At 46.2% G+C, this 21,304-nt stretch overlaps 1 protein-coding gene across 3 annotated transcripts in view; it reads right to left on the bottom strand.

The window, feature by feature from the left end:
- Positions 1-21,304, bottom strand: part of MACROD1 (mono-ADP ribosylhydrolase 1) — a 384,893-nt gene that overhangs the window by 37,003 nt on the left and 326,586 nt on the right. For all 3 annotated transcript variants that reach the window (XM_054993301.1, XM_054993318.1, XM_054993310.1), the window contains one exon: positions 12,472-12,588. In XM_054993301.1, coding sequence (XP_054849276.1) covers positions 12,472-12,588 — 117 coding nt within the window. The remainder of the gene's footprint in view (positions 1-12,471; positions 12,589-21,304) is intronic.

The following is a 21,304-nucleotide window of genomic DNA, read 5'->3' as shown; positions in this document are numbered from 1 at the left end:
TGTACTGGGGGAGGAGGCTAGAATGAATCGGAGGGCCAAACGTAGTTATTTATTTGGGAAGTTTATATGCGGTCCCTCCAAAATACTGCTTGAATTCTGGAGAGTTTCCCAGGCATTTTCCATGAGGGCTTCCCATGGCTTCTATGCTAGCCCCTGACCTGGATAGTCCAGGAGAGCCTGATCTCGTCAGATCTCAGAAGCTAAGCAGGGTTGGCCTTGGTTAGTAATTGGATGGGAGACCTCCAATGAAGACCAGGGTTGCTATGCAGAGGAAGACAAAGGCAAACCCACTCTGTTAATCTCTTGCCATGAAAACCCCACCAGGGGTCGCCATAAGTCAGCTATGACTTGAGGGCATTCTCCACCACTATATTGGCATTTGGGGTAAGTGAATTCTGCAAAGCGCATAGTGGGAAATATGTTTCTAAGCGAGGAATAGCAATGCACAGGAACATCTGAATTGGCTAAGATTTCCTAGGTCACATGTCTCTTCCAGTATTCCCCAGATGGAAACAGGAATGTGCTTTTTCTTACTGACTGAGCTCCTTCCCCCACGCATACACACGATTACACGTCGCTGAAGTTTCTTCTCTGCCTGCTGTTTGCTGTATTCATTTGCTCTGCGGTAGTCTCTCCCGAGAGAAGCGATTATCTTTATCAAAAGAACATACTAGAGAAAGACAGTTGTCCTGCAATATGTTCAAGTATGCTTCTGCAGTTTCACCGTGCGAAACATCCGAATGGGCCTTACTGTTCATGTGCTTGCATTGGCACGGATGTGCGCTAGAGACAAGATACCCATTCAGTGCATGCTCAGAGATTAACAGTGCAATCCATTAGAAGCGTTACTCCAGTCTAAACCCAATGGAGTAACTCTGCTTAGGACTGCACTACAAATTTAGGTGGTTTGGGGAAAGAAGCTGAACAAAGTCCATGATAGCACCAACCCCCCAATTTTAAGAAAGCATCCCCCAAAGGCAAAAATAGGCATTAAGTAGGGACTAGAAAATACAGACACTTAACAGTGTATATGAGCATATCTGCTGTTTGTAGGGGGGGAAACACATGTATTTATGATGTTTGCTCCTCCAAACAACGGTGTGCATTATTTAAATTACTGATATTGTTTATTTAAAATATTTATGTCCTGCCCCCCAGCCATAGTTCACCAGGTGGTTTACCACATTCAAAAAAGTATGTTGCCGCAGCCTTTCCTTAGTTATCTTAGACTTGACTACTGTCACATGGGACTGCCTTTAAAGAGTGTCCAGAAACTTTAAGTATGAGCTCCTAGGTACTACCTGTTACTTTAAGTATGACCCTACTGGGTGGTTCTGTGTTGTCTAATGTCAGTCCTAGAATTGCTTACGTTCTGTTTCAGCATTTCTTCAACTCTGTATTGGATCCTTGCTAATGTTATGTCTTCGTAAACTTGCATTTATTGTCTCAGTGAGAAAAGGAGACTATAAATGACATAAATAAATAAGCAAGCAAGCAAGCTGCAGCTCTTGGAGACTACAGTCACCAGATTGTCAGTTGGGGCTCATGAAGAGCATATTGCACCAATTCTCCACCAGCTTCATGGCATGCAAGTTTGTTTCCAGATGTTTTTAAAAGTCCTGGGTTTGTCTTTTTTAAAAAAATCCTAAAAGGTACCTAAAGGACCACCTACTCCCATGTGAATCTTGCTCCCAATTGCCAAGATCTGCCTCTGAAGCAATTCCACATCTACCTCAACCAGCAGGTCTATTGGAGCGGCCAAGCGGGATTCTGCTTTCTCGACAACAGCATCAAACCTGTGAACTCCCTCCCCAAACAAACCTGCCTGGTTTTTCAGCATCAGGCAAACACTGCACCCTTTAAAAGGATGTGCAGTGCAACAAAAGACAGGCAAAAGGAAATATTTCTTAATTCAACAAGGAATCAAATTGTGCAGTTTGCTGCCAGCGGAGGGAGTGATGGCCATGAGATGGCTTTAAAAGGGGACTAGACGGGTTCATGGGGGAGAGAGGCCCATCAACAGCTCTTAGCCGTAGTGAATAAAGGGAGCCTCCAAATTTGACTCTGTCAAGCTGGGACTGAATAGAGACTATGAATGGTTATCACATTATCACAGGTAGCAGGTTTCCTTTACAGGGGCGTGGTCTGGGGGAGCCCAGTGACGCCTGGTGTGGGCTTTCGGGGACCACAGTTCTCTTTGTCAGATGCATCTGGCAGGGAGAGCTGTGGTTATCGAAGGCTTATACTACATAGGAATTGGATGCTTTTACTGCTGCAAACTAACACGGCAAACTGACTCCACACCAAAAGGAGATGTTTACATTTACTAGCAAAGGAATGTTTTGGTTGCCTCCCCGCTAATTGCATCCTGTCCCCTTCTGATATATGTCTCCTTCTCTCCCCTATCTCCCCTCCTCTGCTGTATTTGACCAGTTTGGATCATGCATCTGACGAAGAGAACTTGATTCTCGAAAGCTTATGCTACAATAAAATTGGTTAGTCTTAAAGGTGCTACTGGACTCTTTTTGATTTTCCATATTGAAAGGCAGTAAACCTCTGAAACCCAGAGCTAGGAGGCAACATCAGGGGATGGTCTTGGCTTCTCTCCCCTGTTTGCTGACCCTCCAGCGCAACTGGTTGGCTGCTGTACGGAACAGGATGCTGAACTGGATGGACTGCCGGTCTGATTTCTATAGACTTGGACTACAGTAATTCTGCATTGGATTTCGCTATTGGTCTCCTCATCCAAATAAACCTGCTGCTGATAGGTGATTGTTAGTGCCATCCAAGGGTCATTTCGTAGAAAAAGAGCTGGAGGAACTTATTAACATAACTCATCAGCATAACTCATTAGCATATGCCATGCCTCTTGCCATCACTGGAAGTGTGTCATTAGTATAAGTGATTTGCATATGCCACACCCCCTGACATCATCTATTCTGGCTGTTTTGGACCCAATCCTGGCCATTCAGGGCTGAAATTGGGCCCAAAATGGCAAAAAGGAGCTGAAAATGGCTGAAAAGGGCCCCAAAATGGTCAGGATCGGGCCACTGATGAGTGGGAGAGTGATCCACCACCCGTCAGAGGCCCGATTCAGGTAGTTTCGGCCCCAATCCAGGCCAAAACGGGCCCAAAATGGCCGAGAGTCAGGTGGGCGAGGCCACCTGACATGTGACCTCTTTGGGGAACTGCCGGAACTGCGTTCCTGTGAGTTCCCCCTCAAAATGAGCCCTGGTGCCATCTAAGCATAGTTACACCCTTCTAAGTCCACTGAAGTCAGTGAGCGAAGGATGATATAACTCTATTTAGGATTGCACTGTAATTTTCTTATTTGGCAGCTACCCTTTGAACTGTAATTCATCTGCTTGCTGCCATGTTTATCCTTTTAAGAGTCAAATGAGACACTGGGAGATTTGATCTCCCTAGCTTTAAAAAAACAGTAATAATAACGTGCAGTTGTGCATGGTCCTGCTTGGGGCCATGGGGGGAGCAGAGAAGGAGCATAATCCTTCCATCCCTCTACGATTTCAACCTCTGAAACCAACCTCACAGTTGTTATATCGCACCAGCACCATTATTAACCAAGGAAGGTGGGGGGAATAGGTTCTGCGGATGATTCTTGATTGTCCGTCCGCAAGGCTGCATTCAATAATACTCCCAAGATGCAGTCTGGGTTTTTAAGGAGAGTGCAAGCCCATCCAGATTGAAGAGAGAATCAGCAGCTCTGTAGAACTCCATTAAAAAACCCCCAACAACCTCAGGGCAAACGTGCAGCAAAGCCACTTGTCCGGACGTTCTCTTGCCACTGAAGATGCCTCGGTGTCCACAGCATTGACAGTGCCACGGAAAATCATTGCTGGGTGGAAGCAACCTATCTTTGCAGATGCAACTGAAGCCATATAAACCAGACAATCCCCAAGATGGACAGCGGATCCTTGTTGTGGGAACTGCATTTTCCAGTCAGACTGTTGGGAACTTGCAAACAAACTTTTCCGGCTGCCGCCCCTAAGCCGGAGAACTTCCCCTCCAGGGGTATAACTGGACCATCTCTGCAGGTCTTCTTCTGTAATTTGAAAACCATATTTGGGGGGGGAGGGTTGGTAGAGGGGGGCACTTTGAAATTAATTGACTATTTAACTTGGCATCCTGAGAGCTAGAGTCCTGTTACGTTTTAGTGCTGTTTGACAACATTGCTTTGATTGATATGCTGATATTGTCTTATTTACTGTTGGGCTTTATTGGATGTTTTATATGCTATTTCATTGTTATTACTGTTAGTGGCTATGGGTATTCTTGTAGAATAGAAAGGCAGGGCATAAATCCTCAAAATAAATAAAATATAAACGAAACCATGCCTGCAACACAACAGGTTACGGAAGGCCAGAATTGCTATTGGATTGGCTCTTGCTATTGGAATGCTTCTTCTTGAGAATGTAAGAGAGGCACTTTGAGCATCTCCAAATCACTAAGTAAATGCTGCCGCTGGACAGAGAGAGAAGAAATATCCTTAACCATGTAGAAAGACAAAAAAGTTTAAATTGTAATAATGGGATAATGAATTGGAGTTAATAAACTGATGAAAGCTGAGCAGCAAACTTCTGCTAGCTGAGCATACTTTTTTGCACTGCATTAATAATTAAGGCATGCTTCACCCTTGTACCTAAAAAGCATGTGTAAGAACTGTGTGAACTCCAAGGAGTTTGCACACTGTGCTGCTGCTTGGCCCACCGATCAGGGTATAACTCGAGTTGGAACATAGGCAAGTGTGGAGAAGAGAGATGTAGCAGGCACCCTCCTCGAAGAATGGATATGTCTACCCTCTGTCTGCCTGAGGCAAGCTTGAATGATTCGGCCCCATCCAATGCAGAGCGATGGCAGAGTTGCCCCAGTGGAGGCTTCACTGGAAGGAAGGAGACAAGGCCAGAGTAGCAAATCATGCAGAGGGGCAGCAGGAAGCCTCCTCCACGGTTAACTGCTTAAGGCTCAGAGGAGCTTTTCATTGTTTAATTAATTTCTTGAGGCATACCAGCCGCTCTCCCAACACATCAGCTGGGAATTACCAGGGGAGGAATACATATGCAGTAGTCATGGTACCTCTTCAGAACAGATAACGGATATTACTTTCACTAGCAAGAGGTTACAGCGAGTTGCAATAACCGAGTCCAACATGATGCGCACACACACCATTTCCAATCAGCTCCACTGTATTCCCCCCCCCCATTAAAGTGTGCTCTGTGGAACTGGATTTCCAGTCCAGAGACATGCTTGTGATTCCACCAGATCCCTTTCTCCCCACCCACTGCCATTCCCCTTGCCCGCAAGGCAGCAGTGGTTACTTCTGGAAGCGGCGGTCGGAGGAAAACGCTGCTCTCTGTGCTGAATGCTAAACACCTGCTTAGAATGTGACTTGAATACCGCGTGCCGGAGAAAGGAAGACGGACGTGTGCCTGGCACACTCTCCCGGAGATCAGCATTCCTGGCACGGAGACCGCAGGCCTAGTTTGGGGAGGTAGGGAGAACCCATGGGGCTCAGTTCCCTTCCAACAAGCGGGAGTGGCTCCCCAGTGTTAGATTGGGGAATTGGGAGGAATTTCTGGGGTGGGGGGCTCTCATCACTCCCTTGCCTCTTCTTTCCTTCCTGCCTTCACGGCTCCCAAAGCTTTGCTGGAACAAAGGAGGGACCTAATTGATCATGAATCAAAAAATGCACAACATTCCGCACCGGAGACCTTCCAGTTCCGCTCTTTGTGCTCTTGAGCTCGTGCAGCATGGTGGTTATTTTATTTTATTTTACTTCATTTATACCCTACCTTTCTCCCCAGTGGAGACCCAAAGCAGCTCACATCATTCTCTTATCCCCCATTTCCCCCCATCACAACAAACCATGTGAGGTAGGTTAGGTTAAAGGGTGCGACTGGCCTAAGGTCACTGGGCAAGCTTCCATAGCAGAGCAGAGAATCGAACCGGCGCTGCCCAGATCCCAGCCCATCACTTTCTAGACTCTACACCTCACTGGCTGTCAGTGGTCAACATCAGGGAAGTCCTCGCTCCAAAATTCAGCTCAGACTCACTATCATAGCTACCTGGCTGGCTGGCTTGTCATGCTTTCAATCGTATTGACTTTCCTACAATCAATGTGTATTAAATGTTATGCAATCAATACTGCCCAGCCACAAAACACATCTAGAAGATCACAGAATCATAGGGGTGGAAGGTACTCTAGAGTCATCTAGTCCAACCCCCTGCACATTGCAGGAAATTCACAACTATCTCACCCCCCACCCCCTAGTGAGCCCTGTTCCATGGCCAGAAGATGGCAAAGCACCCAGGAGCCACAGCCAAATTGGCCTGGGGAAAATTGCTTCCTGACTCCAAGGTGGCGCTCGGCCTTACCCTGGGCATATAAGAAGGGCCACAAGAACTAAGCACTGATGTAACCCTTCCTGCCCTCCCTCTCGTGATCTGCCCAGGTTCACTGAATCAGCATTGCTGTCAGATGGCCATCTAGCCTCTGCTTAAAAACCTCCAAAGGAGAGCCCACCACCTCCCGAGGAAGCCTGTGAGTATCGCATCTTAGAAGCATCACATCTAGAAAGGCAGCAAAGCATATATCATCAGAGTAACATTGGGAGGGGCCCGTGGCTCAGTGGCAGGGCATCTGCTTTGCACACAAAAGGTCCCAGGTTCAATCCCCAGCATCTCCAGTTGAAAGGACTAGGTAGCAGGTCTTTGCCTAAGACCTTGTAGAGCTGCTGCCAGTCTGAGTAGACAATACTGACCATGATGGACCAATGGTTAGCTTCATGTGTACGTATATCTGCTTTGCTTTCCCTAAACTTATTAGTGTGGGGCCATGGAACATCACTGGGCAGGGTCCTTAAAGGATCAAGACAGTTCCCTTCAACCCAGATCTTCCCCCCAGGAGGATACATAATCTCTTGGGATCTTGAGCAGGCCAATTGCCCCTCTTGTCGCTTTCCTCCCCCCACCCTTCTTCATTTAGTTATTCATTTATATCCCATTTTTATCCCTGTGGAGGACTCAAAGTGGCTGACATCAAGTAGGTTTGAAAGAGTGACTGGCCACAAAGTTGCCCAGTGAGCTTCCGTGGCAGAGTGTGGATTCGAACCTGGGTCTTCCAGATCCCAGTCCAACATTCTAACCACCATGACACACTGGCTGCCTTTTACTGACAGTTGTCTGCCCTCTCCATTTCCTGCCTCTCACAGCATACTCAGTCTTCATCGAGCCTTTTGTCTTTTTCTTTTTTTTAAATGTAAAAAGTAGTATTTTTCTGCCTATTTCTGGAATCTCCCTGAATAAGCCAGAACTTTTCCTGTCTGTGGTTTTGCTTCCCAACAGACTATCAGTTTTGCTGTTGGAGGGAACAATGCCCTGATTGCACTAGGCTCAGTTGTCACAGCGGAGAAGGACGCCGAGCTGTAAGCCAGGAAAGTACACAGCTTCCATCTGTCACCAACAAAACAAACGGCCTCAAGCCAAACCACCGTCTCTCACTTTTCAGTTTCCTGCATCTGTGATATGGCGATATTAATACCAGCCTACCTCACAGGGTGTTCGTAAAGGCAGTGGATAAATAGTGATATATCAAAGGTACGACTTGCCTTTCCAGTGTTTGGTCAAGAAAAGCTAAACAAAACAAGCCCTCAATAAAATGAAACATTCAGGTAACAGCAGAATAAATCAGATTTATGAATATCCTGTTACCCAGTCGCCCAGGACTAAGAATCTGCTCTAGGTTATCGGGAAAAGAGTTTTCATTAATCAGGGTGCGCAGCCAGGGGTACAAACAAGAGTGGCTATGGTGCACGGTGACCTTCCCTTCCCTCCAACTATGCTCCTCAAACAGCACAGCCTCATAATCCAAGGCTGATCTTTTCTTTGCCCCCACACTTCAGGCACACTATCTTTTAAACCACCGCCCTCATGTTTATACAGTTCACCATTGGTTTCATGATGTGCCAGGTACTAACCAATCTGTGCTGTTTCTCAGTTTCTCTTGCACTTCAAGATTGTACGTTTGACTTAAAGGCCTAGGGTGAGCTTGGCTGCACAACAACATTCTGTATGCACCCAAGAGAACGTGGCTCTTTTCCCTTTCCTTTTTTATTATAAGCCATCTATACAGGGCTTTTTTTCAGCTGGAACGTGGTGGAACAGAGTTCCGGAACCTCTTCAAAATGGTCACATGGCTGGTGGCCCCGCCCCCTGATCTCCAGACAGAGGGGAGTTTAGATTGCCCTCTGCGCCGAGCGCGTCATGGAGGGCAATCTTAACTCCCCTCTGTCTGGAGATCAGGGGGCGGGGCCACCAGCCATGTGACCATTTTCTCCGAGGGCAACCCACTGAGTTCCACCACCTCTTTCCCCAGAAAAAAAGCCCTGCATCTATGTAGCGTAATTGACTAGCACGTGGATATGTATAGCTGGCTGCTGAACAAAAATTCTGAGAGCCGCTCATAACTTTTGTAAATGTATTATCAAGACTGCAGTAAGCTAGGACAGTAAAGAAAAATGGCTTTTCTGTAGTGTTGCAATTCCTACCCACTGATCTCTGTAATCTTTACAAGAGCCATGTAAGGTAGGCCACTATTATTATCCCCTGTCTAGCAGGTGCAGAGCCTAAGGCAGGAGAGGGGCCGTGGCTCAGTGGCTGAGCATCTTCTTTGCATGAGGATGGTCTCAAGTTCACGCCGCGGCATCTCCAGTTAAAGCATCTGGCAGAAGGTGATGTGAAAGATGCAGGAGAGCAGCTGCCAGTCAAAGAAGCCGATGCTGACCTTGATAGACAAAATGTCTGACTCAGGGCCAAACTACAAGTGATGAATGACACAGGTTGGACACTTGTCAGCTTCCCTCAAGTTTTGATGGGAAATGTAGGCAGCTTGGCGGAATGTTGGACAAGTGACAGTTGAAAAGTCCATTGGACAGCAGTCAGAGAGCGAAGCTGCAAGACTAGGATGCCTACATTTCCCATCAAAACTTGAGGGAAGCTGACAAGTGTCCAACCTGTGTCATTTGTCACTTGTAGCTTGGCCCTCAGAAGGAAAAAGCTTCACGTGTTCATTGTGTTCAAGGCTACAGAGGTTTGTCCTGAGGTTTCCTATCTGACTTATGACTGGGATGATATTTAAATGGGGAAATTCCCAGCTACTTTGTAGGTCACCCACATCTTTGTCCTAAAGAGCAGCTCTTGTGAAGTCATTTCAGGGCGGGAAAATAACAGGAAGCTGGAGGGAGGAGGGCAATCTCCCTCCCCTATTGCTGCAGCCCCGATCGGAATCACATCTCTGCCCAGCCGCTGTTGACAAAGAAGAAAACGCTCCAGAGCTCGAAAAGACAGAGCCCCTAGTATTTGGTCTGGTTGGACCTTTAGCCCCTACCCTGTAAGAGCTGTCAACTTAGTCAAGTAATCATGCCCAGCAGAGAAGAGACAAACAAGGAAAGCAGAGGCCCTGCACAAAAAGGAGTTGCTGCATAGGTCAGAACAGCCTTTTATCGATGTTGAAACCGAGCGCACATAAAGCAAATCCAGTCCCCCTTCTGTCTGTCCGTCATCCATCTCTATCTGTTCATCTGCTGTTACTCCAACACACTAAGCCGTTCTCGCTTTGCTCACTTAGCCAGAGATGAGCTAAGAGCTGTATTTAGGGGCCTCTGATTGATACGCCACTGCCACTTTCACTTCAGTTTTTAATTAAGAAGGGCTGGTTTTGAGCAATGAGGAAGCCACCTGCACATTTTTAAAGGGGAGGGAGGGAGGGGATGGGGGGAACTTCTTCCCACCTCTCACAATTCTTTGAGACAGCAGGAAGTAGAGATTGGGGTGAAATCAGATGGAATGGAACCCTAGAAAAACTTATTGGTGGGGAGGGGTAGAAAAGAGCAAGAATCCAGTAGCATCTATAAGACTAACAAAATCTGTGGTAGGGTATGGGCTTTCGTGAGTCACAGCTCACTTCTTCAGATACCTTTTTCACAGGGTTGATGGATTTCCATTCTGTACGGCTAAATGTGGTGCCTTCCATGGAGATAGATCAAGGTGGGTAGTCGTATTAGTCTGCCTGTAGCAGTTCTACCACAAATTTTGTTAGTCTTAGAGGTGCTACTGGACTCTTGCTCTTTTCTACTGCTACAGGCAGACTAACACGGCTACCCATCTTGGTGGGGAGGGGATAGATTTGCAGCGGCTCTTTCGGGCAAGCTGTCTGTGCTGCCTACAAATAAGGACAGGTTTTTTTTAAAGTTTACCTTTAAAAACAACCAAAGGTCTTCCATCTAGTACACAGACCCCATAAGCCAGAGGGAAGAGCTGCCGTGAGCTGAATGGATCTGTGAGATACTTCCCAGAGTTTTAACAGGGCTGCAAAGGTGGTGGCGAAGGAAATCTCTCTCTCTCTTTCTCTCTCTCTCTCTCTCTCTCTCTCTCTCTCTCACACACACACACACACACGTGCACGCGCATATACTCTCTCTCTCTCTCTCTCTCTTCTGTGGAGGAGAAGTTAAAATGTGAAAAAGGCTATTCCAACATGCATGCAATTATTTAAAAATAGAGGGGAGGGATGGAGGACTTAAAACATTCAAACAAAACATGTTTGTTCACAGATGAAACAGGAAAGAAATATAAGAAGGTTCAAAATGCGATTGTAAAGTCCATCTTCTTGCATTGCCATCCTTTCACTAGCACATCTCTGCTTTGTTATCTACTTATTGCAATTGTGCGCCAGAACTGGGAGAGACATTCAAAATAAGCACTTCAAGTGGCACGTGCGAAATCTAACAGGCTCATCTCTTCTCCATGGCTTTAAACAGGCCTTTCCGTGTCCAGGTTCAAATCTCCCTTTGTCGGGCTAGATGTTTGCTTTTAAAGGGTAAAAAAAATAAAGGCAGGATGCTGAATTCTTTGCTCCACCTGAAGCCTCTCTCTCATCTGGCATTGTGGAATGCATGTGGCCCCCGAACGTGTCTGGGGCTGTCAGTCCAATTGCTCACCCCTGAAAAATGGGGCATCCCTAAAAATCTGGGGTGCTCACTTCCCTGGTCAAGGAGGACGAGTTGCCCTCGACTCCCCACCGCCGCATCGTTCCATTCCGCTAAGTGTCACTTTCACACATTATGGTTCTAAATGCATTCTGCACGGCTGAATTCTCAGTCCGAATCAGGGAGGCTCAGGCTGGCATCTCCCAGGCAGCTTTCATTAACCCACCCTGCTCCCTCTCAATCAGACAAGCGTATATTGGAGGGGGCGGCCGGGAAAGGCACACGGGAGGGAAAGAAAGAGCAGAAGGCGGGGGGGGGGGGAAGGGATCCGCGTTACAACTTTCCTTTCAACAGCGAGGATTAAACAACAACTGCTGGGTAAGGAATACCCCTTTATCAGATGTTGGGGAGAGGGCATATGGCAAGCAATTTCATCCAGGCTGGGAAAAGTTAGGCATAACACAGCATTTTTTTAAAATTTGGAAGAGCCCAATAAGGCATTTTACTATCACCCCATCCTTGTGTGGGAGTTGTTGCAGACAGCCTGTGTACTGGTTAGAGTGTTTCACGAGGATCTTGGGGAGTCCCGCCTTCCAATCTCCACTGCCTTATGAAGCTAACTGCGCCAGTCTGGCTCTCTCAGCCAAACCCACCTCACAGGGTTGTTGCGAGGATAACGTGGAAGAGGAAGGACCATATATGCTGCTCAGAGGAAGGGGAAGAGATGACCCCTCTCTTCTCAGAGGGGGCTCAGAGGCAGATTAAAAGGATGATAGTTGGTGGTGTGGAAGACCTCTTACCGGAGAGTCACTGCTAGTCAGAGCAAACAATCCTGACCTTGATAGACCAAATGTCTGACTGAGAGCTAAACTATAAGAGACGAATTACACAAGGACGCTCACGTGAAGGGAGTTGCAATGTTAGCCGGGAAGCCGAGTTTTTAAAGTCAGATCGGAAGGTTTTGTCAATTTCCCCTCTCTACAGAGCCAGCAAAGATCCTACCCTGGAGGGTTTATTTCCTCTTCTCCTCTTAGAAGGGGAGGTAAAACTGACAGAGCTTTCTGGAGGCAAACAGGAAATTAGCAAACCTTCTGAGCAGGATCTTTGGCTCTATAGAGAGGGGAAATTGACAAAGTCTTCCGATCTCTTTTAAAATTCAGCTTCCCGGCTAACATTGCAACTCCCTTCACATGCGCGTCCTTGTATAACTTGTCTCTTGTAGCTTAGTTCTCAGCAGAAGGCAGCTTTGTGTGTGTGTGTGTGTGAGTGTGTGTCCAAGACTTTAGAATATGAGATTGACAGAGACTTGCCCAGAGAAACATCTAAATGGCCAGGGATTTGAAATTCTAAGTGTGGAAACGCCATGAATTTCTGCCAACTATGCAGGTGTTAAAAGCACACAAGCCCTCTCCCACAACGCAAAGCTGATGACGCTTCACAACCTGCTCGGCAGCTAGCAGTGACTTACTCTTGGCTGGGAGACGGTACCCGCAGCTGATTTTGGCTTTGCCGGTCTCGCATCCGTTTAGGGTCCGGCATTCCTCTTTGAGCAAATGCCCCGCAGCACGATGAATGCAGCCGTCCACTGTGGAAGGAACCAAAACCACATGGTCAGCGAGGCAAGCAGAGGTGCACTTGCAAATATTTATGATGCTCATAGCTGATATAATAGACTGTGGGGAAACGTATTTGGCTTCATCTGTTCCAGGACGGAGCGCTGGCATTTTGAACAGATTACTTAAAAATCGCTGTGCTGTATCAGGCCAAAGGTCTATCTAGTCTGGCCTCCCTTTTTCCCATGGAAGCCAAACAGATGCTTCCAGAAGCCCACAAGCGGCCCTAGAGTTACCCTTCAGCAACTAGGCTTCAGAAACACACTGCCTCTGCATATGCAGGTTCTGTGTAGCCATCATGGTTAATAGCCACAGATTGACCTCCTTGGACCAGTCAACTCCCCTTTTAAAGCCATCTAAGGGCCAAGCTACAAGTGACGAATGACACTTGAATGGCAAGTGAACAGACTCCCGTGTATTTCTCCCTGTTCACTTGCGCTCCACTTGCACTCCACTCGATCACTACGTGATCGCAAGTGAACAGGGAGGAATACACGTGAGTCTGTTCACTTGCCATTCAAGTGTCATTTGTCACTTGTAGCTTGGCCCTAAGCTGCTGTGACAGTGAATTCCAGAAATTAATTATGTATGGTGATCAGAAGTACCTCCTCACGTCTGTCCTCCATGTTGGGTGACCTCTAGTGTTAAGGAAGAGGGAGGAGAAAAAAACTCTTTGTGATTTATTGAATTCTCTTATGGCTTCCCCCTTAAGCTGTCTTTCTTATAAATGAAAAAGTCCTAAATGTTTTAGCCTTTCCTTGTAGGAAACATGCTCCAACCCCTCAAATTGAATGCCCTTTCTGTACTCTTCACAATACCTTTTCTGAGATGAGGCGATCATCACCTCTGGCACCGAGCTCTGGGCAAGTGTGGGACTGCCTCCCCTCCTCCCTCAACCCTTCTCTCTCTTCATGCACTATTCATTCATACACCATTAATTCTAGCCTGGGCTGGAATCTTATGGACAGTCAATACAGAGCAAACCGGCATGAACTCAGTTGGATTTCCTTCTGAGTAAACATGCATCAGGCTGCATATTTTCAGGTAGGTAGCCGTGTTGGTCTGCAGTAGAACAGCAGGATTTGAGTCCCGTGGCACCTTAGAGACCAACAAGATTTTCAGGGTATAAGCTTTTGAGAGTCGACTCTCCCTTCTTCAGGTATCTGGATAAACCAGGATAAAAGTTTATTAAATGAACAGCATTGATGCAATGGAGAGTAAGAGGTATACTAGTGGACAGGTTGAAAACAATTTGTAATAGGTTCCGGACAGGGGGGAAGGGAAGCACTTCTTTACACAGTTGACTTATGGAACTCACTGCCACAAGATCTGGAAACAGACTAGCTCAGGGGTTTTTTTTTTAAAGAAAAAAACTCATGTAGGATAGTTCTAATGGAACTACAGCTTAAATGGAACCTCTATGTCCAAAGGCAGTGTATCTCTGAGGGCCAAACTGGACATGGCAATGTCCTTGTAACTACCACAAGGTCGCTCTTGCCACTTAAAAATACTGTTGAGTGAACAGTCTTGGTTGGGTCTGCATAGGGCTGCCAGGTCTCCTTACCCTCCCAGCAGGAGGGAGAGACCCAGCTCTTACCTTTCTGGTGCTTGGTCCCGTGCTGGCGTGATGACCTCATTTCCAGGAAGTGACGTCAATTCGCTGAGGGCCGATTTGGGCAAAATGCGGGACAGCTCACGGAGCAGCGCAAGGACGTCAGTGCTGTCATCACGCCAGCCCTGAGAATGCACCTGGGAGGCTCGTTCCCCCCACCAGCCAGGTAAGTGGTGACAGGGGGCAAAAGGTGGGAGCGGGGGATCCTCCACCTAGGGATCCCATTCATTGGGGGAATGGGATCCCTAGGCCCACAGCACAGCAGACTGAGGCACTCTTGTCCCATTCCCCCCACCAACGACTCACACACCTTATCAAGTGTTGAAAAAGTGACAACCCTACTCCATGGCTGTTTCAGCACTTGAAAAGGTGTGATGTCACTTCCCTTGTGGCATTTTAAAATGACTTTTAAATGGTGGTAGCATCCTTGGGGCAGCCACGAGGACGCTGCCGCATCTAGTTTGGCCCTTAGCAGATGCTGAAGACAAACAATAGGACGGGAGTGACTATCAACTTCATGCCCTCCTTGTGGCTTTCCACAGAGGCCTCAGCCTAGCAGCTGCTGGCGACAGAATGGGAGGGGGGAATGGACCTTTGGTCTGACCCAGAAAGGCGGCTTTTAGGTTCATATGGTTGGGGGGCATGAAAAGAAGGGGAGCGTGGCCTAGAGCTCCAGGGACAGCACGGGATGGGTGATTTGCTGTCCACTCCGAAGTCCATTAGGGAGAGGCATTGATCAAGAAGGTCCATTATTACCTCATTCTCAGTCCATCTCCTAATCCATAAAACAATATTTTATCTGCCGTACTCCGAGAGGAGTCGATAGAATTGCAAAGGCAAGGGGTAATTTTTTGGCCATACTAAGCAGGCCTCGTTAACCTAGTTTGGGGTTTGTGTGCGCACAAGTGAGAGAAAGCAGCCAAAGGAAAAAAAATGTCTATTGACTGAAGTAAACAGAAAATGTAGCCAGAGGATAATGAAGGTTGTGGGCACGGGTGAACAGTGGGCGTGACAATCCGAGCGGGCAGCAGGCAGTGCCTTCTCTGAGGACTCCTAATGAGTTTGTGGAATTTGAATGAAGGTTCTCCTTCGCATCCACTGACACCCTTAGCTACTACGTTACACAGACTCTCCAAAGTTTGAATCTGCTACTCGTCCATTTTTGTTCTTGAAATGCCTCTCACCAGTTTATTATTTCAATGGCTGCAGTATTTAGTTGACTAATCAGTTATATTAAAACACTTTGATCAACTATCTTGAATTAATTGGGCAGTAGATTTTTTTTTAAATGTTAATTATTTTTAATGTAGGCATTTACAAAAAAATTGGGTTGGCAGATGCCATCTTAGAAGATGCATTCCCACAGCTTTACCATGCATGACAGAATGCCTCTTCTAACATGGTGCTGCCTGCTGTTGATGTGTGTGGCCATTATTTAAGAAGAGGCATTCCTGCTTCTTTCATGTACAACAGAATACCTCTTCTACCTCTGCTGCAACATGAGCTTGCAAAATCTAAAAGCAAAGTATTCTTTTTCAGAAGTATAGTTTTAGTCATATGCAGATATATGTACATTTAATCAATTTGTTAAGAGCCCCGTGGCACAGAGTGGTAAGCGGCAGTACTGCAGCCCAAGCTCTGCTCACAACCTTTGATCCTGGCGGAAGCTGGATTCAAACAGGCGGCTCAAGGTTGACTCAGCCTTCCAACCCTCCGAGGTAGGTAAAATGAGTACCCAGTTTCCTGGGGGTAAAGTGTAGATGACCGGGGAAGGCAATGGCAAACCACCCCATAACAAAAAGTCTGCCAAAAAAGTCGTGATGTGATGCCCCCCATGGGTCAGTAATGACTCGGTGCTTGCACAGGGGACTACCTTTACCTTTACCTAATCAATTTGTTAATCAATCACAAAACGGATATTGTTAAGATTAATTCACTGAGATGCTTCTTTAATTGGATGACAGCCCTAAATATTCCTGGACTCTTGGGGACTTTCTGAAAACACCCTAGTTTGTGAGGTATGTTCCCAAAATACATTATACGAAGTCCTTATTTCCTAATCAGGGTCGAATGCTACGGAAGGGTTGCTCCTCTGTTTCCGTGACAAGCATTTCCATAGAGAAAAGGGACTAAAGGGATGGGCTAAAGGAGTCACAAGAAAGTGGGTTTTGAGGAGGGATCTACAGGAAGTGTGTGAAGGGACTTCATACAGATACTCTCGGAGGCAGATGCAGGGATAAGAGTCAATGAGAGAGAACAGGAAGAGTTGGTTGAGGGAGCAGGACAGCGGAGAATGGCACAGCTAGAGGAGTGAAGGTTATGGGCTATAGTACAAGGCAGGGGAGAGGAGATCAGGATCTGAAAGAGGAGGGGGCACGACCTTGGAGGTCTTTGAAGACAAGGAGGAGGAGCCTGCACACCTGCTCTAAGAAGAAAGCCGGTATGGGGAATAGTGCTTAGTGTGCTAGGACTGAAGAGTGCTGGGTTCAAATCCCACTCAGCCACAACGCTCTCTTGCAGCCCAACCTATCTCATAGATGGTCGTTGGAAGGATCAAATGAAGGAAGGGGGGAATCATGTGAGTCTCCATGAGAAAGGTAGAATATGACTCAATAAAAGTAAGTAAGTGCAGCTCCTTGAAGAAAATATGGCATAAAAGCTGAATGACAGAAAGTCAGTGTAGGGGGAGTTTAAGGAGAAGCATCGCTGGTATGTTTTTGAGGTTGTCTGTTATGCAAATGGAGTTTCTGAGGACCTTCTTCCTCCCCTCAATAACATCAAAATTCAGAATATTCTAGCAGAGATACTAGATCCTGTAGCAAAGCAAGTGAGCCGGTATTTTCCCAGCCAGAGAGAAGTGGATACAGGTCTGCCCACAGAGCAAAGACCCCTATTTAGGCCAAATAATAACCCAGGGAGGGGGGAGAGAAGTTGAGGTCAAGAGGCAGAAGTATTGTGACCCAGGAATTAGTTGGGTGAGAGGAGACAAGGACACACTGAAGGCAAATTGTCCCAACAATGGGGGAGGAGGAAGGCGGAGTGGTGGGGTGGGGTGTCATTTGTGTCTGGGCTATTTCTGGCAGCGTAGGAAGCAGGGAGCCTCCGGGGAGGCGCCTGTCAGCTCTGCTCACCAGGAAAGCGATTGCACCCAAGGTTAGCGGCCTCTCCCCCGCCTTCTATTCTGACTGCCCGTCTTCTGAACTTTTTTGTCTCTGTTTGACAGACCCAGAGCCTGAGATCTACAACATGGGGAATCGAGACAACAGACACCCATACCCGACCTCGCCCTGAACATCCCATAACCCCCGTCCCTATTGCCTGCCCGACTCTGGAGTTAAAAGGGAGAGTCCATTTGCAGGACCTTTTACACAAGTCACTTCCAAGCAAGACCACCAATAACTGGTTGGTATTTCACTGGTGCTGAAGGGTAGTTTTGCAGATACCGTGGACGGCCAAAAAGACAAATAAGTGGGTACTAGATCAAATCAAGCCTGATTTCTCCCTAGAAGCTAAAATGACAAAATTGAGGTTCTTTGGTCACATCATGAAAAGACAAGATTCTCTAGATAATACAATAATGCTAGGAAAAGTAGAAGGCAGTAGGAAAATAGGAAGATCTAAAATGAGATGGCTGGACTCAATAAAAAAAGCCACGTCCTCTAGTTTGCAGGAGCTGAGCAAGTCTGTCAATGACAGGACGTTTTGGAGGTCTTTCATTCATAGGGTCGCCATAGGTTTGAAGCAACTTGACAGCACATAACAACAACAACACATTTCACTGGCTATATTCATCCTTTGGGGCTATTTGCTAGGATGGGAAGATGTACACACCAGTTCTTATTTTCCTACTTTTTAAAAGATGCTCTTTCAAAATATAGTTAGGAGCCATCAGATAATGCACACTGCACACTGCACACTGGATTTCAAAGCTGTTTCCAATCAGAAAGGAAAGGCCAAGCTCAGAGGCACTTTGCCCTTAGACCTTTTAACATTGCTCAAGCACAAGGCACTCCGCCTATACTTACAGGCACTCAGCTTGAGGTGCCAGAATTTTTTGACCCAGCTTCAAAGGAGAAAATTGCATTTGCTGTCTCTGCACACCGTCCTGCATGAAGAATGTGTACATCTTTTGCCAAGTGGATGCAGGGAGACTTCACTGAGGACTGAGCTTAGCCCATAGCATTCTAGGGCTCCTTAGACTCCTCTTTCCCTAGACCAAAGGTTGGCAAGTAGGGGGTTTGCAAACAAAACAAATTAGCTGGACATACACTCAGAATTCACTGTTTTGTTTAGTTAAAGCAGTGTCCAGAATGGAGAACCAGATCTGGGAAACTAAGTTATAATGACACCCTCCCACCAAAAAGTGTGTGTGTTTCATTTTGGTTCTCAGCGCGTGGCGGCACAGCAGCAAGCAGATAGGCACTTGGCTGGCACGGCAGCCTCTTGTTTTCCTTAACAACATTCACCAATTGGATCCCAAGAGGAGAGAGCCCCTAACTCCGTTGGCAAGAAAAGGGAATGTGCGCAATGTGCATGACTGCATTTCCCCCCTGGCGCTATCTGAGTAATGGCACTGCCTCACTGCCAACTGTGTCCTTGTAAGGGGAGACCTCTCTCTATCTATTGGCTTTGGAAACATTTTTAAACTCTGTTGGAGGGAAGAGGGAATGGGCATCTTGGGTTTTGGGGGGGTGGTTTGGAGTGCCACCTGGGCACTGGTCTCTCTCCCCCAACCCCATTAGGGCACTTGGATGGTCGGTCACTGTGAAGAAAAGTGCCATGGGACAAGGAGCAAATGGTTTATCAACTGAACTTGATAAAAGCCATGGAAGACTTCAATCATAGGTTGCGATCCTAAAGACACTTCCCTGGGAGTAAGCACGATTGAGTAACATGGGACTTACATCTGAGTAGACCTGTTTAGGATAGTGTCTCTTTTTCTGAGGCAAACGTGTCCCCCATTGAAACCAATGAAACCTCAGCTTCTTCTAAGTTCCAACCCACACAACATATAATCTACTTTTCTCTTCAGGTTTCCATCCGACTGCAATCTTCCTCCCATCCAGCATTTGCCAAAACATTATTTAAAAGCAAATTCTTTACATCAAGCCTAAGCTAAGCCCCCTGTGAGCTACTGTCCTACTCCGCCCTTTCAAAAACTATCCTGCTGGCCCACAGCAAAAGGAAAACTTAATGGGGAAAACATAGGTTTGCTTAAGTGGAGGGGAGGCAGGGATTCCGACAACCATGCTGCCTTTCTGCCTGCACTTGGGTGATGGAGATTGGCAGAGATTAATGCAGGAACACCCCGTTTTGCCCCTCATCGTGGGACTGAAAGTGCAAAGCAGAAGTAAGCACAGCAGCAACAGCAGGACACAAAGGTAATAATTTATTGGCATTACCATCAGTTAGAAAAAGAAAAAAGTGAATATAAAGCAGGAATTTTTTTAATGTTGCCGTCCTGCGCTGGTTGGAGCAATCTCCTGCTTGGGTGCTGCCGCCGCTTTGTTACTGCTTGACCAGCCAGTTTCCCACCATTGTGTGCATCCGCTGACACTCACCTTCCTCGGGGCCCGTTGTTGTTGTGTGTCGATTTAAATCATGATTTAAATAATGATTTAAATCACTAATCAGTACGACTAGATTTAAATCATGGTTTTCTAGATAAAGGCTCATTCTTTTCTGCATAAAGACTCCTCACACTTAGCTTCTTGTGCAGATCTGTTCTACTCTTTACAATCTTCTATTCATTGAATTTTTTGAAACTTAGCACTTAAGAGGTAAGGGGTTGGTTCTGTGTACAAAGATTTGGAAAGGAACAATGGGATTAAGGTCTTTTCCTCAACTGTGTATGTTTATTTTATAACCTTTTTGCTGTGAAGAAGAGGCACACGTGATCTCTGCCGACACAAATTCACAGTTTTGAGAACTGTAAAACCAAGCATCTGTGATAATATCTTCTAGATAGAAAAAACTGACCAATAATCTTACAGAAACCACTGGAAGAGCATGACATTGTGAATGGATTAATGGAATTCATTTACCGAAAAATTTAAACATTGCAAGAATATACTGCCTCATGCTACATAATTAAAAACTAATCTTTATTTCATGGTGATAACCTTTGGACTATAATGCCTCTTAAATAGAAAACTATCTTTAGATAGATTTTTCCTCAAACAACATTTTATTTAAAAAATCCGATTTAAATTTTAAAAATCTGATTTAAATAAAAAAATCTGATTTAATTTTTTTTAGAAAAAAAATCATTGATTTTTATCTACCCTGGGTGGTGGTTTAGAGAACAGATTGTGTTCTGTGCAATTTTGGTGCCATTAAGTGCAAAAACAGCTTCCCCAGAGCCTTGTTTCCCCAACAAGAAAAGAACACTGAGTGCGCATGCAGTCACACACCCACACAACCAACACGTGCCTTGACACCTTCCCCAAGCATTTTTTGGAGTCCATAAACACCAAACCCCATTGCAGTCTGTGTTCAAACTTGGTGGGTCAAAGGTTTAGAGGGAGGACTGTAATCTGTGTGATTTTGGTGCCATTAAGTGCAAAAACAGCTGCCCCAAGCACTTGGAAGCCCTCATTGCAAAGAATGGGGTCGAAACTTGTGATAATGAAAAAAACCTCAAATGGATTAGATCTGAATGGGCAATACTCTACCCAGAAAAAAACAGTAATGCTACATAATTTGTTCAGAAACTCTGGATTTGAAAAGGAAACTGAAATTTTCTCAGCATACTCTCCTACTGACAGATTGGGAAAAAATCTGAACCCTATTGTCAAGAGTTCCTAGGTTTCTCTCTCTCTCTCTCTCTCTCTCTCTCTCTCTCTCTCTCTCTCTCTCTGTATTTTCCTTCCATCAATAAAGTTGCCTCCTGGTAGGATCTTTGTTTCTCTGACAAACAGGGTAGGGAAGGGGTCCCAGCCTTTTTGAGCCTGTGGGCACCTTCTGAATGCTGACAAAGGGTAGTGGTAGGGTTGCCAGCCTCCAGGTAGTGGCTGGAGATCTCCCGGAATTACAACTGGTCTCCAGGCCACAGAGATCAGTTCACCTGGAGAAAA

The sequence above is a fragment of the Eublepharis macularius genome, chromosome 1 (genome assembly GCF_028583425.1).
Source record: "Eublepharis macularius isolate TG4126 chromosome 1, MPM_Emac_v1.0, whole genome shotgun sequence".
Taxonomy (NCBI): Eukaryota; Metazoa; Chordata; class Lepidosauria; order Squamata; family Eublepharidae; genus Eublepharis; species Eublepharis macularius.
This window is presented reverse-complemented; position numbering and strand designations above follow the sequence as displayed.